The following is a 14,812-nucleotide window of genomic DNA, read 5'->3' as shown; positions in this document are numbered from 1 at the left end:
GAGACCAGAATATATGAAGAATACAGCGTACTTCCATCAGTAATGTTGATCATTCCTCTGTGTGTCTGTGTTTTTGTGTGTGTCTGTATTGGGGCCCCTGGGGAGGGGATTAGGGCAGTGGATAGGAAGCTGTGTGGGGAGTAAACTTTTATGTTCCTCTGGTTATATGCAGCTCCACGAACTTCTACAAACAGTACTCTAGGCTTTTACAGGCAAGAAATCTAAGGTTATACTTTTGGAAATGGAAGTATAAATCCAAAGAAAAACAAAGTTTTAAAGCCAACATCAGAAAAAACAAACAAATACCTTTCTGTTCAAAATCCAAGTAAGATATATGCTCCTACTTGATAATAGATAGTGCATAGTCTTCCTTAAAAACTTCCATTAGCTTATCATAACAATGAAGACACTAGCAGGAAAACTAGATTGTAAACAGTGAATAACCCCAGATCTGTTGGATTTGACTATAAACTGAGCTTAAAATAATTTCACTCAGCAGCAGAGCCAGCATGTAAAGGGATACAGAAATAGAGGCAACAGCACACTCCAAAATACAACATCAATAGTCCAGGGAGCCTGGATACAACATTTGTTACAAGACAATGAGGCAAGGCTTGTTTGCGTTTACATTTAAGGAGTAGAATCTATGACGGGAATGGATGTGCCTGGGTGTGAGTGGAGGGAGAGGTGATACTTGCTCTGCGGACACGGAAAGGTGGCCTGGAAGAATAACCATGCACACAGTCAACAAACACCAGGGAGCCTCTACCTGGTAGTATCTGCTTTGGCCCAGAACTCATAAGGAGCCATACCTCCCACCCAACACTATGCCTGGTCTCCCTTGGCCCTCAAGCTCAGGAGAATCAGACCATCATTCAACATTGTCAACTCTGCCAGGCCTGTGGAGGCACTGGCCCTGGGAGCCCTCTATGCCCTGCCTGGGGGTCCGACCTCAGGATTATGTTCCCACCAGAGTTCCCCTTTTCACTGTATCCTTTTTTAGTTTGTTTTTTTTAAAGCTAGTTTATATCATTTACTACTTTAGCTCTTTTATATATATTTTAAAGGAGAAATTCATTCTATTTTTTGTGTATGATTGTACTGACTCTTTTACTATATCATTTCACTTTATAATCAGTACAGAAAAGATATTCTATTTATTTCACAATTTATTTGATCATTATTACTTTTGTTAATTTTAAAGACTATTTTAAAAATGTAATCTTTACCAATTAAAGTACGGATATCACTTTTCCTCCTTTCGTGGCTCCACAGCGATCCTTTCTGCACCTTATGGTAGACAATTACTAACTACATCCCTGACCCTAAAAAATCAAACTGCTCAGTAAGGCTGATGGTGCCATTATAAAGCAATGGAATAGAGTCATCTGGAAGATGTCAAGCCAAAATTCCTCATAGTAATAATAATTCTGGCCCCAGCAGTGTATAGATATGTGACAAGCTAGTATCTTATTAAGTCCTGAAATGCTCAATATCTTTCTAAGACAATGTCAATTCCACCTAAATTATCTCCATAAACCAGGACACTGGCAAATGCACTGGAAGTTGCCCAGTTGTGCTTTGCCAGTTTCTGGCTGCTGCAGGGCAGGCTGTCTGCGCGTAGTTTTCCAGTTAGCCAGGGTATGCTCCTTGGTCTGAGGCTGCTCCAAGCCCTGGAGGTTTAGCGATCCCAAGGTGCTTACATTCTCTCGTAAAGCTATATTGTTCCTACCTCCTCATCAGCAGAGTTGGCCCAGTGAGTTTTAAATATTTATTTTCAATAGAGTCACAGGCCATTTCTTGGAAAAATATAGACTCTTATGTTCCTCTGTCATTTTTTTCTTTATCATTAAAGCTCCACTTTAGGAAAGTGACTCAAAGTGTGTCCCCAGAGCTGCAGTTAGAAATCAGAAATGGAAAGGATGCCATTTCTCATCTTGACGAAGGAGGGAAAGAGAGAAGACTCCTGTAGGAAGCCTTCAGAGAGAACTACATTTATCTTGCATTGTTAATTATACTTTTGTTGTTGATTTATTTTGTTCTGGAATGAGCTATCTGCAATCTTTAAAGATAAAATGCTTTCTGTTCATTTCTATTTTTGTTACTCTTGTATCTATTTCTTTGTTAGCTTTGACCTTCCTGTTATTGGGATAGCCCATTGCTGCCTCTTTTCTCTGCTGGTATTTAGAGAAGAACTGTTTCCCTACATCATCTAAGTGGGGTCCATGATACTTTGAAAGAAATAAGCATTAATTATTTTCTTCAGGCTGCACATAAACACCCAGACTAGTATATGTGGTTTATGCAAATGAGTAGCACCATTGTATAAAAAAACAGCTTTCATTTCATTTACAATTATAAACTTAATTTTTTACAGCAACTGATGGATTAGGGTAGTAGAGTGTCCTTGGCAGGCGAGAAGAGTGTCTAAAAGAATACTGCAGGGTTATCCATAACGGACACACTAACAGAAAAAGAAAATACAAAGGAGATGTAATGAATTGAGGAGAATCTTGTTTTAGACCTGCTCACAAGGGAAAGTTAGAGTAAGTCAGAGAATGCATGGTATTCATACTTGTAGATACAGATTAGTTCATTCTGGTTAATGCCCCTGTAATACTAAGAAATGTCAGTTTTAGAGAATGTGATATGTATTATCTATATAACCAGAGATTATGAAATTGTTCATGTTCAAGCTACATGTAGGATTGCAGTTAGGATTCCATAAAGAACTAAAGTTTGCATTTCAAATTCTAGTGGGGAAAACAGAGCCACAGATCTGTGAGATGTGAGCATGAAGCCTGTGCTGGGAGCCGGTACTCACTGGTGCCAAGACAAAGGCTCACTGAAAAGTCACCCACTGAGATTCAGAGAAGGCACCACAGGTGGAGAAAGGAACACTTCTTTCCTAATTACACCTATGAAACAGTATGGTTTACCCACAGGCTGGGCCTGTGTTCAGAACCGTCATCTCTCAAAGCCCCAGGGGAGCTGTGAGCCAGCTTCACTGAGAGAAGGGCAGAAATTTCCTGACCATGACAATGAGGAAAGGGAATGGAGGGCCATAGTTTGTCTCCCCAACTTAGAACTGACAAGATCTGACAGGTCAGATTGTGGAGAATGACACCTTTCCATCAACAGAAAAGTACCTTTGTCCATTACCAGGCCACAGTGTAAAATTTCCTTAAACATATATTAGCCGACAGAAATTAGCCTCCAGGAAGTCTACAGAAAAGGCAGTGTGGAGCACTGGAGAAAACATGGGCCTTGTCCTTGGAGAGCTCAGTGCTCAATGCTGACACACAATAGTGCATAATAAATGCTAGCCAGTCTATGGTGCAGAAAAAGGAATGTTTACTCATCTTTTCCTCACCTGACTGCTCCTTCGGAAATAAAACCCTTCATTCTACCTAAATTTTCCATGTGACTAAAAATTTCTATTCTCTACCTTAATAATGTTGGGAATGGAGACAATAGTGGTCAGAAATTCAGGAGCTGGAGTCAGTCCCTGGGTTTGAACGCGAGCTATTCCATTTACTGGATGTGTGATCTCACGCAGGCTATGTGTGCCTGAGATCTCAGCCTTGCCTGAAAGTGGGCGCCATGATGGCACCTATACTTCACTGGGCCACCATGAGGATTAGAAGAGATAATCCATGCACAGGACTAGCACAGCAGCTGGCAAATGGATATTCAAAAACCAATTCATTATAATGACAGTATCACCCACTAGGGACTTTTATTATTCTTATTCTTATTATATTTATTCTGGAATAAAATGAGAAGCAATGAGTTTTACATGATTAATATGACATATTAGGAAAGTTCAACCCAAAGCTTTTATTCACCACTCCCTTTGTACCCAAAAGGCCCTGGATGTTGATTTTTAATTGAGGAAATGAACAACTTTGCAAAACACATGACTAACAATTCACAAAGAAATATCTGGTTTTTCTGGTAGATTTTTGTACACTGTGAAAGCAGCCAGAGGCATTTCAAAGTTTCCTAAACTGGTAAGACAATGAGCTGCCACTGCACTATACTAGAAAAGAAAAATAACCAGATCAGTTTTGGAAAGCCTACCTTAGAGGCAGCAAATATAAGTTAAAGCTATGCATTTCAACTTAAGTTATTAACATAGAGTGTTTATACTACATATACTCCTATCTTTCATTTTCTAAAAACAAATTAGTCCCAGAACCACTGCAGTACACTTTGCAATATTAATAAAGAATTACCTAGAAAGAGAGAAATGCATTTGGGAGCCATCAAAGTATGTTTTAACTAATCTATAACATTAAAATGTGAAATAAAAATAATTTGTCTTTCCCATTTTCCTTTCAACCTTCTTGGTATATTCTGACATTAGAGTATATAAAACAGCATACCTAAATACTGAAAATATCTAGCAATTCAACCTGAATATTATTTTCTTGTTGGTCAAATTAATGCATTCTAATATACTCCAGGAAATTCTAATTGCAGCCATGCAAAGAAAGGTATATATTAAAAGCCTTCTCATTCATCATTTACTTGCTTATTAATTTGTTTGGGAATTAAATTTTGTTTTCATAACAATTCTTCATCTGGAAATACTGGCTCATATAATGCTCACTACTTGAGATTGATGTTCCTTCTTTATGAGGAAATAAACTGATAAGTTACACAATAGAGCAAGTAATGGAAGAATCTGGTTAAACAAGCTATCTAAAAATAAGACAATTCATTCTGTATACATGGGCAGATTCCTAAATATTTGAAAGCCATAAAAGACAATAAACTCTAAAACTATACATATTTCAGAAAATCCAATCTTTCACTAATGATGTCGAAGATAGTTTAGGATGCTACAATGTTACAGGTCATCATTAACAAAACTGGCCATCATTGTATTATGCTTTAATCAATGGATGCCAGATAAACTAGTTTTTACTCTACTGGTCTGCCCCATAAAGCACACATAAACTACGGGAAGATATGGTCCTGCTAGATCCTACTAAAGGTATAAAAATTCTGAATTAGTGAAATTCTGACTTAGACAATGTAATTCTTAGTCATATATACCAACCTGGACATACAGAAATCCCTTTTAATTACAGTGCTAAATTTAATAATGGATTTTTAAAGTGCCAAGTCAAATAGATAACCATTGTAGTACATAATCAAACAAGAGACTTAAACTGTCTTTCTCTAGTAAATAAATGAAATTCTGCTTTACTGGACCAATGTATATATTTTAAAAAATCAGGTGACACAGGCTTCTAGATTAATTAAGTAAATTAATTTCAATTAATTTGCATGAACGTCTAGATTTTTTTTGTACAGTACATGTATTAGTTTTTTATTGCTGCTGGGACAAATTACCACAATGTGAAACACCGTGGGCTGAAATCAAGGTTGCCTAGTCTGTGTTTCTTTCTGGAGGTCTTGAGAGAGAATCACATTTCCTTGCCTTTTCCAGCTTCTGGAGGCTCCTGCATTCCCTGGCTCATGCCCCCTGCCTCCATCTTCATGTAACCTAATGCAGTCACATCCAGGATGTGGGTCATTTTGTGTGGCTATTATTCTGCCTATAATGGTACATCAGACTTTTGCCTAAACCTGTAATATTCAATTCAAGTTAATATTCACCCAGTAAATTAAAATTCTCTGACATTATTTGCAATGAAAATTTAAAATAAAAATATGTAAATTTGCAACAGATTGTTACATTTTAGTTCAATAGATATGTCAATGTGCCCAGCCACTGATTTCTTCCCATTCATGTTTGCATAAATTTGGCACTTCATCCATGAGTTTATCACAACTCAGTACACTATGATAAAAGTATTATTCCCTCAAGACAATGTAACACATATTGCTCACTATGCCTGTTATATGTTACTGCACATTATCTTTTTTACCCCGAGGCTACATCTCAGACACAGTAAAAGCTTCATAAGGAAACACTCTTCCAAAAAAATTGACTTCACACATACATTTTTGAGGAAGAGGGCTTTTGGAAGAGTTGATTGTTAGTGTTGGCATGGATTCTGGAGATACCACATGCTGTGTTAGAAAGGATACAGAGAAAACTTGGCTCAGAGACCCTCGCCGTCTTGCTTGAGGTCACTAAGCTAATCTGAGACAGACCTGTCTCCTGATAGAATAAGTCAGCATTTCCCCCACAATTAGGACGCCATTCACCTTGCACATGAAATAGTCAACTATGACTCTTCATCACCTTATCACATTGTAAATCAATAACTTTGCCAATTCACACCTCAAGGGATTGCAGAAGTTGTATTTTATTATTCTGTCCTATGACAACATATAGCCTAACCCAAGGATAAAACCCTAAGCAGACCCTGTGTAAATTATACAAAATTTATTACTGTTACACAATAAGGAGAAACTTAGTACTTAAAAAGGAGAAACTGCCAAGTAGACAACAAAAATGAAGGATGATAAACCTAGACCAATATTGCAGCTAATTTCCATAAATCAAAGAAAAACTTGCAAATACTGAACTTTTTCATGATTAAAACGATGATGTTTTCTTTTGGTGGATTACAATGAGAAGAGCACAAGGACTTTTGAAATGTATCTTCTGGGACAAATTAAAGATGATTTAGAATCAGTACAGTTTGAGCAGCATCATTAAGTCCAAAGTATTATAGAAATTCTATCATTTTCCCCAAATATTTTAATACATGCTCAAAAAATATTAACTAAACACAATTATAGCCTTAACTTAATAAATTACAATTGTCACTCTGATTTTCAAACTAATTTTGTTCAAATATTAAATGCATATTATCTCTATAAATATAGAGATATATAATTTCCTTTAGAAAATAGGACTAAATTTCACTTTTTAAAAAAGTTGTAGGAGAAAAAGCCTCTTAAGTTATCAACATAACTTTACTTTGTTGGTTTGTAAAGGAGACTTAAAATCAACTTACTTGATGTAATAGGGCACTTTATTATGTGAAATGGATCTTTGCCACGGCAGCTGGACTGAAGCTGAGGAAACAAAGGGAGGTTATTGGAAACACTGCTAACCCCACAGCCTTATGCCTTAATGCAAAGCAACTGAACATGTTTTACAGCAAATTCAATGAAAAATGCTCTGGTTTTCCAGCTGGATTCTTATAATTATAAAATCTGCAAGGCCAAAAAAACAGTCACTTTAAAAATTCATTTGAAGCAATAAAAGAACACAGGTCCAATTTCTAATGCCACCTCGAAGTAACTGAACTTGTTGATAAAATTACTTTTCAAAATCAAGTTTTATTGTTCATAGTCAACACAGTGTAAAACTTAGTACTCTTTGGAAATATATATATATATATATATATATATATATATATATATATATGGCATATCCAGATTATAAACTAAATTTCTTAAGACTGAAATTTCCAAATCACTAGTAACATTCTTTGCTTTATTTTATAGTCACAGGAATAACTATTAAGAACAATTGGCATTTAAGCAAACTCAATCATATGAATTTTTAAAAAGGAAAATTAAAATAAACATAGGCAAAGGCTTGTAAAGAACCAAGGCAATTAAATGGATAGAAGAATCTCAAATATGTATTTCATTTTAAATACACAGAAAATATAGTTTCCTACATTTTTACACTTGACATCACTATGATGGAGACTTTGCGAGACTTTTTCACTGAGGTACTTCTTTATTTTTACAATTCTAGTTACTTCTTATATTATTCCTAAATTAAGCCAATTATTTTAAGGCTTATTTAAGAAGAACTGTACATGTGAATTTAGAGAAATTTTGCTAAATGAACTAATAAACAAATTAAAAAATAAATAAAACTTCATAACTATCACTAGACTCTCATACAACTAGTTTTCACCAATATTCTTTTCTGAATTTCATGTCATAGTACTACCTCAAAAATATATAGCATTCTCAACTCTGTAAAGCATATGTGAATATATCTGTTGATAAGGAAGCCAACAAGATAGATATTAAAGCTCCATTTGATAAGTAAGGAACTAAACATTCAAGAGATTAAATAACTTGCTTAAGTAAATGGCTGAGCTCAGAAATGATCTCAGGGTTTCTGACCACTAGTTCGGCAATCTTTCTATTCAACAATTCTTCCTCTCTTTATAAGATGGGAGGACTCCCTTCTCTAACTATGTCCATGAAAGTCTTAAAAAGGGATGAAAATGTGGAATGAAGCATATTAAGCTTCTCATTAGAGCCAACCTCATTTCAGTGTTGGCACCAGGGTAATAGGTCGGTTTCTATTTTGTGCCTAACTAAACAGGGTCCTTTTATAACCAGGGCTAATGTCCAAGAAATATAATAAAGCCAAAAATTCCAAGCAGCAGGGATAACAATTGTTAAATTTATTAATTGGGATTGTGTTTACACTTCTCAATTCATTTTCATAATTGTTTTAATTTGAATAATTCTGACCTCCTTATACTATCAGTGCTAGACAATAGAAGGCAATGCACTTGAGGTTCACAATTTTTACAATGTTTTATTTCCTAAGAAATAAGACTTTGATTTTTATTATGAAAGAATAGTTGCTAAGTGTCAAGTTTCATCAGTACTAATAGATGACTAATCCTTATAACAGAAGTGTAAATAGAGTCTCAGTTCCTTGTTAAATTCTCTTTAATTTGGTCTTACCACATAGCTTTATATTCTATAAAAGTAAGTTTAAGAAATCTGGAGTGATTCATACCAAATGAGTAGATTGCAAACTTATTTAATTCATCAGCATTGACAGTATCCAAACTTTAGAAATGCATCCTGGCATGCAGGTAGACATTATCTTCCAGGAAGTGCTATAGATCACTCAAAGATGGCCTATCTAAGGGCTCAAGTGTGTGAAACAGGTGGGGGAGGAGAATGGGGGGGAGGGAAAGAGAGCTTGAGCACTAGGGGTGTGCTGGGCAGAAATGACTAATTAGGATTACTCTTGAAATTGTGAGAGAAAAGCCTGACCTTGACTTGGAGGTAGAGCAGATTATCAACCATGACAAAGGGTTAAGAGAAATATAACTGTAATCAATTTAGTTGGAGACATGGTATTACTTCAGTTCTCTCTATGGTTGTAGATACAAAGAAGTTATAACAACTGGGAAATACACTATGCCTTAATTTTTAAACTTCCCCTAAACTGAAATAAGCAAACTCTGTTCTTACATATGTTTGCCAGAGACAATGAAAGGAAAGGAATTAATGTTTAGGGAAAACATTTGTGCCAAGAACTGTGTTAAGTGACTTGTGCAACACAACATGTTTTCTCATTTAATTTTCAAGATGATAGAGGAAATAAGTGTTATCATAATAATTTTAAGATAAAGAAATTAACTTTAAGCAGAATTACTGTGTTAACCCCAATCTGGGGGACTGATTCCTATGCTCTCTGGTTTCCTCGGCAGTGAAGGCTAAAGTAGGGGCTCCAATTACTTATTCAAGATCTCATGAACAGTCCATAAAATAAAAAAAGTTCAGTCGGAGAAGATTACATGAGAATCTGCATATGTGTTTTGGCTAAGTCTCTAACATTTGACCAGCAGAAAAGCTAAATAGAATTGCAGTGAGCCTAACAACCCAAAATCTTCTCATTTAAACATTTTTGGGGAATGAAGTTTTACTTTGAAAGGCACAGGTGCATTTTAAACTAATAGTGCTTTTAAAAGAAAAAAAATAATTTAAAATCTTAAGATACAAAAATGATTTCTTTATTGTGAAAAAGTTCATAACCTTTGCATGTGAATAGCAATGATGATGTGATACTACAGTAGTTATAATAGACTAGAGGCCTAGTGCATGAAATTCGTGCACTTGGGTGGGGGGGTCCTTCAGCCCGGCCTGAGCCCTCTTGCAGTCCGGGAGCCCCGTGATTGATTGCCCTGAAGAGGGAGGCCCAGGCCACCAGCCAGGGGGCTCTGCAATCGCCCCAAAGAGGGAGGCCAAGGCTACCCTCTTGCCTCTTTGGGGCGATCGCGGTACCCCCTAGCCGGTGGCTTGAGCCTCCCTCTGTGGGGCGATCGTGGGATGATGGCGGGGCCCCCAACCAATCACATTGTACCCGCCTTGGCGGTAGCAGTCAATGCTGGGTGGCAGTCAATGCTGGGTCTCCACAGTGCCCGCGACCCAGCAGTTCAGCCCACTCGCCAGTCCCCACCCACCTGAGCCTGCGGTGTGCGCAACCTGGTGTTCAGTCGTCCGTTCAGTCATTTTGGATGTTACAGACCCCGGCTCTTTATATATTAGGATGATGGTTCAGTGGGATGCCACAGCTAAAGACAAGTTACCTTGGCTCCATTTCAAAGATTTACCAATTGTTACCAGGTTATTACAAATAAGAACCAATAAACAATACATTGATCTAATATACGTAAACATATTTATAGCAAAAATATTGCTTCTTGAGTGAAAAAGCATGCTGATTCATTCATTTCATGAGCTCAGTCAAGTTTATTAGTACTTACTGGAGAGAAAATGCTGAGAAGATGGTCCAAAATCTCTATGGGCTTCCTGAAGCTGCTTAAGGCGATCGTCCACAGAAACCTGCAAAATAATTTGATTTCAAAATAATAACTTTAATAATGTTCCTGATTTAAGCATTATTATAAAAGATGTTACTGCCCCAGATATGGTTGCTTGTACAGATTCCTCCTCTATCTCTAAAATCAAAATGCTGGGATGAAAACAGACTCCTTTGGGTACCAAGTGACAGCAAATAGTTCCAGGCACTCTTCTAAGCAATTTATAGGAATGAACTCTTTTAATCCTCATAATCAACATAATTGGCATTATTTATTATGGTCACCATTTTACAGATGAAGACACTGAGACATACAGAGGTGTCCAGGACATAAAGTTAGTATGCATAGTGCTAATATTCATAACCAGCTCATTGGGTGCCAGGATCTATGCCTTTGCTGTCACTCTACATTGCCTTGAGAGAGTAAAGGTCATAAACATCTTAAGAGAAGATGTGGCCATGGGGTCAGTGGCTATTCATCTCTCTTTTGTAAGAAAGGTGGCAAAAAGTGTTATGGGGAGCAAATGAAGATCTAAAATATTCCAACGGAGAAAATAGATAGAAAAATAGAAAGACAGCTGAATTAGATGATAGATAGATAGATAGATAGATAGATAGATAGATAGATAGACAGACAGACAAATAGATGATGGGTGGATAGACAGACAGGTAGATAAGACAGATGAGTATGGAATATCTTATTTTCCTCCAAGTTTGTGTCCAATCATCTTGATTTAGGGGTATTCATATACCCATAGAAGAATATGCTTATGCATTTGTTTACACAGATTGTATGGTTAACTCCCTACATGATGAAAACGCAAAGAGTTGGTACACTGAGAAACTATTGCCAATCAATAACAAATGCACACAGCCTACTGACATTTCCATGTCTCTTTTCCTGGTCTTTGCCTCTATAGTGCATGTAAGCTGTTCCACTTAGTCTGCCGATCTTATTTTCAGCTGCCTTTAAATGAAACGTGTATATCTCTGGTTCACTGGGCAGCTTTAGTTTCTCCTGGTTGGCTATTTAAGTTGCAGAGCAAGTACATTTTTTTGTTAAGGCCAAAAAGTACTTCTATGCCACACTTTACATTCAGGAGGAAAAAAACAAGATGCTACTTCTGAAATTTAACAGCGTTGTCTGGCAGCATAGATTTCCCCCTCTTATTCAACCAGCAACTAGCATCTGAGTTCTAGCAGTCACCAGGCTCAGAAATAAAGAAAGCAGAACACATATCCTGTTTTGAGCATAGCATATTCCCTGACTTCTAATCTTTTCAGATGGTGATAACAGAAGCAGAATGGGAAGGAAATCAAGGTGGACCACAGGAATACCTACATAAAAATGATGAATTCAAGAAATAAAACAGAAGAAAAAAATGAGTACTGGTCAAACATTTCTGTCTTCCACTCATTAGAAAAGCACATTTGCATTGAGTTTAGTATCCTGCCTTACTAATCCCAGATTATTAATACTCTTTCAAAGACAAAAAGGAATGTTTAATACTCTACAACTCATTTCGTACCACTTCAATTTCATGAAGAAAATATAAACCCATTGTGTGTTTCGATGTTTGCATTAATTCAGGAAACCTATTATGCCTTCAAATGTTTCTGTGTGCCACCTCAAAGTTACATATTTATATTAATAAATATCACATTTTAGGCCCAGAATATAGAGAGGAATTAGTAAAAATTATTTTTTCACTCTCCCACTCAAATGATTCTGCTAGTTTTCAAAAAAAAAAAAAAAAAGATTATTATGACTCTTGGGAATTGGCCCCTGAATGTGTCAAAGCTCCACAAAGATGGTCCAAAGGTCAGTGGCTGGCAAATGCTGGTACCTAGTAATACTCGAGAGGGTTCTTCTGGGTTTGGGTTAGTTCTTCTGGGTTAAATCTGGGACAAGTAAGTAAGATATAGAGTCATTAAAATAACTGCGTTACAGCAGCTAAGATCCCCGAGCTAAAGGTAAACCCCACAATAGTACCAATGTGCTGGCTGTAAAAATTGAGCAAGATACCTAAAGAACAAGCGGTTGCAATAAGAAAGATGAAGACTTTAACTTTTCAAAAGAAGTAAAAAATACATGACTAAAGTAAGAAAAATGACTCCTTTATAAGCCATTATGGGGAAAATGTTTCTGTGACCTACCATATGTTTCAATTACTGTGATTTATTTGACCTTTTGCAATTTTCTACAAATATCATACGAATAGTGCATCAAAAATTACATTAAAACTTATACTCATAATTAAATGAGGCTTTTGAGTTCACATGCTATGAATCCATTATCAAACACACCCATAAAGAAAAAAAATGATGGTGTGTGGCAGAAGAGCAGGTATGGTTTAAAAATCCACCAAGGTCTAAGCCTGAATTATGAAGAGGAATAAGCTGATGATACCTGCAGAAGTTTCCATCGCATATTAAGGTCATCTAGCTGGCGAGACATCTTCAGAGATGGGTGCAGGTCAAGTGGAGACAGCTGACTCGATAAATCATTCATTGTTTTAACTTTTAAGTTGATTGGTGCAATTTCTTCTCTAAATGCCTGGAAGAAAAGGACAATAATGAGGGCATCAGAAAAGAATATAACGGAAGGTGGTATGTATTTTGAACTTTCCAATGGCAAGATCAGCTGAGAGGCCAACAATTGTTTAATCAACAACGGCTGATTCACGTCCGGTCTTCAGCAGTCAAGACCACCAGCTAAAGACTGTCAAACAACAGCGGGAAGGCCGGGGAGGGTTGGGGGCGTGGTAAGAGATCAACCAAAGGACTTGTATGCATGCATATAAGCATAACCAATGGACACAGGACACTGGGGAGTAGGGGAGGCCGGGGAAAGGTCAATGGGGAAAAAAAAGGAGACATATGTAATACTCTCTGTAATACTTTAAGCAATAAAACAAAATTTTAAAAAAAGAGTTTTCCTTTATATCACGGACAAACTGAGACAGGACGTGACGAGAAAGATATAATGCAAACACATTAAAGTATGTATTTCCTTCAAATTTTTCATTATATGTGGTTTAGTCTAGATAATATCTGCCATTATAATCTACTTTATGAATTTCTAGTCTTGATTCTATCTTCCATATTTCCTTCTCTTTTCTTTCTTCAGATGGCTACCTTAATAGTTTTTCAGCAATGCAACAACTTGATTTTAACAAGTTTTCATCGAAAATTAACTTTAAAAGTGGCCAGTAAAACCATCTTCCTTAACCACAAAACTGATGCCTATATGTACTGGAGAGGTAAGGCTGTCCCTTTCAAAAACATTTGTGATCATTGAGATAGATACAGGAAAAGAGGGAAATGAAGCTTAGAACTGACAAATGCCACCTCTGGCACAGTCCAGAGCTGGTACGGTTTGGGATGAGGAGGGTATGTGAGAGAGAAAGAAAAAAACAAAACAAAAATAATACTTGGGCCATGACAGTCATCTGTCCTGTGAGAGCAAGCAGAATAATACAAATACTACGTTTTCTCCATTCCTCACATAATTTTACCTGCCTCATGTTCAAGCCTCCCTTTCCAACTGTCTGCCTAGATCCTTTAAGACTCCACTCAGGTGCCCGCATACACACCATTTCAGAAAAGATTTCCCTCAGGCCCTCCCATGGGTTCCCCAGCATTCTCTCCGACTTCTCCAACCCAGCCAGGACATTCAACAAGCACCTGTTTGACACACAAACTGGGCTTTATAGTGGAGGCCACTCTGATTGTTTGGTGCCATACCATCCAGTTGTTATGTATTTTAAATATCTTTCCTTATCAGAGCTCTTAGTACATAAAAGCGTAAGCATCCATATTCTTAATGCCCCCCCCCCCCGCCCCCCCTGCCTGTAGAATGGAAGCTTCTTGAGACAGGCACCTGGCAAAATTCAGCACAAGATTTGCAATACAAGAGGGGCAGACTTGCTTTCTATTGACACAGGCCCCAAAAAATGATTTTTGAAGCAAGATTAAGCCAATATGGAATTGGGAACAGAATGGGTTCTAAAAATAGAACTGTGTAATTTTATTTTTTTGGTACATCATAAGATTAGAGTGAATCATGTATTAAATTTAACTCATGGGTATTAGGTGTTGTGAACATCCTATTGGCATCAGCCCTCAGGTTTTAATCCCCACCGTTAAGAGACTAGGCATATGCCCTTTCTCCTCCTCTTTCATCACTCCAAGTTGAATGAAGTAATATGTATTAAAGTGCTTTGGGGACTATAACATTTTATTAAAATACTACAACTATTAATTTGGCTTCCTCCTTATGAGTAT

General features: G+C 36.9%; 1 protein-coding gene across 9 annotated transcripts in view; it reads right to left on the bottom strand.

The window, feature by feature from the left end:
- UTRN (utrophin) overlaps positions 1-14,812 on the bottom strand; it is a 449,337-nt gene that overhangs the window by 75,457 nt on the left and 359,068 nt on the right. For all 9 annotated transcript variants that reach the window (XM_070417833.1, XM_070417835.1, XM_070417834.1 and 6 more), the window contains 3 exons: positions 12,936-13,082; positions 10,470-10,548; positions 6,945-7,005 (listed from right to left, as the gene is read on the bottom strand). In XM_070417833.1, coding sequence (XP_070273934.1) covers positions 6,945-7,005; positions 10,470-10,548; positions 12,936-13,082 — 287 coding nt within the window. The remainder of the gene's footprint in view (positions 1-6,944; positions 7,006-10,469; positions 10,549-12,935; positions 13,083-14,812) is intronic.

Source organism: Myotis yumanensis, unplaced genomic scaffold (genome assembly GCF_028538775.1).
Source record: "Myotis yumanensis isolate MYYU_CA2020_CCGP unplaced genomic scaffold, mMyoYum1.0.hap1 SCAF_6, whole genome shotgun sequence".
Classification (NCBI taxonomy): Eukaryota; Metazoa; Chordata; class Mammalia; order Chiroptera; family Vespertilionidae; genus Myotis; species Myotis yumanensis.
This window is presented reverse-complemented; position numbering and strand designations above follow the sequence as displayed.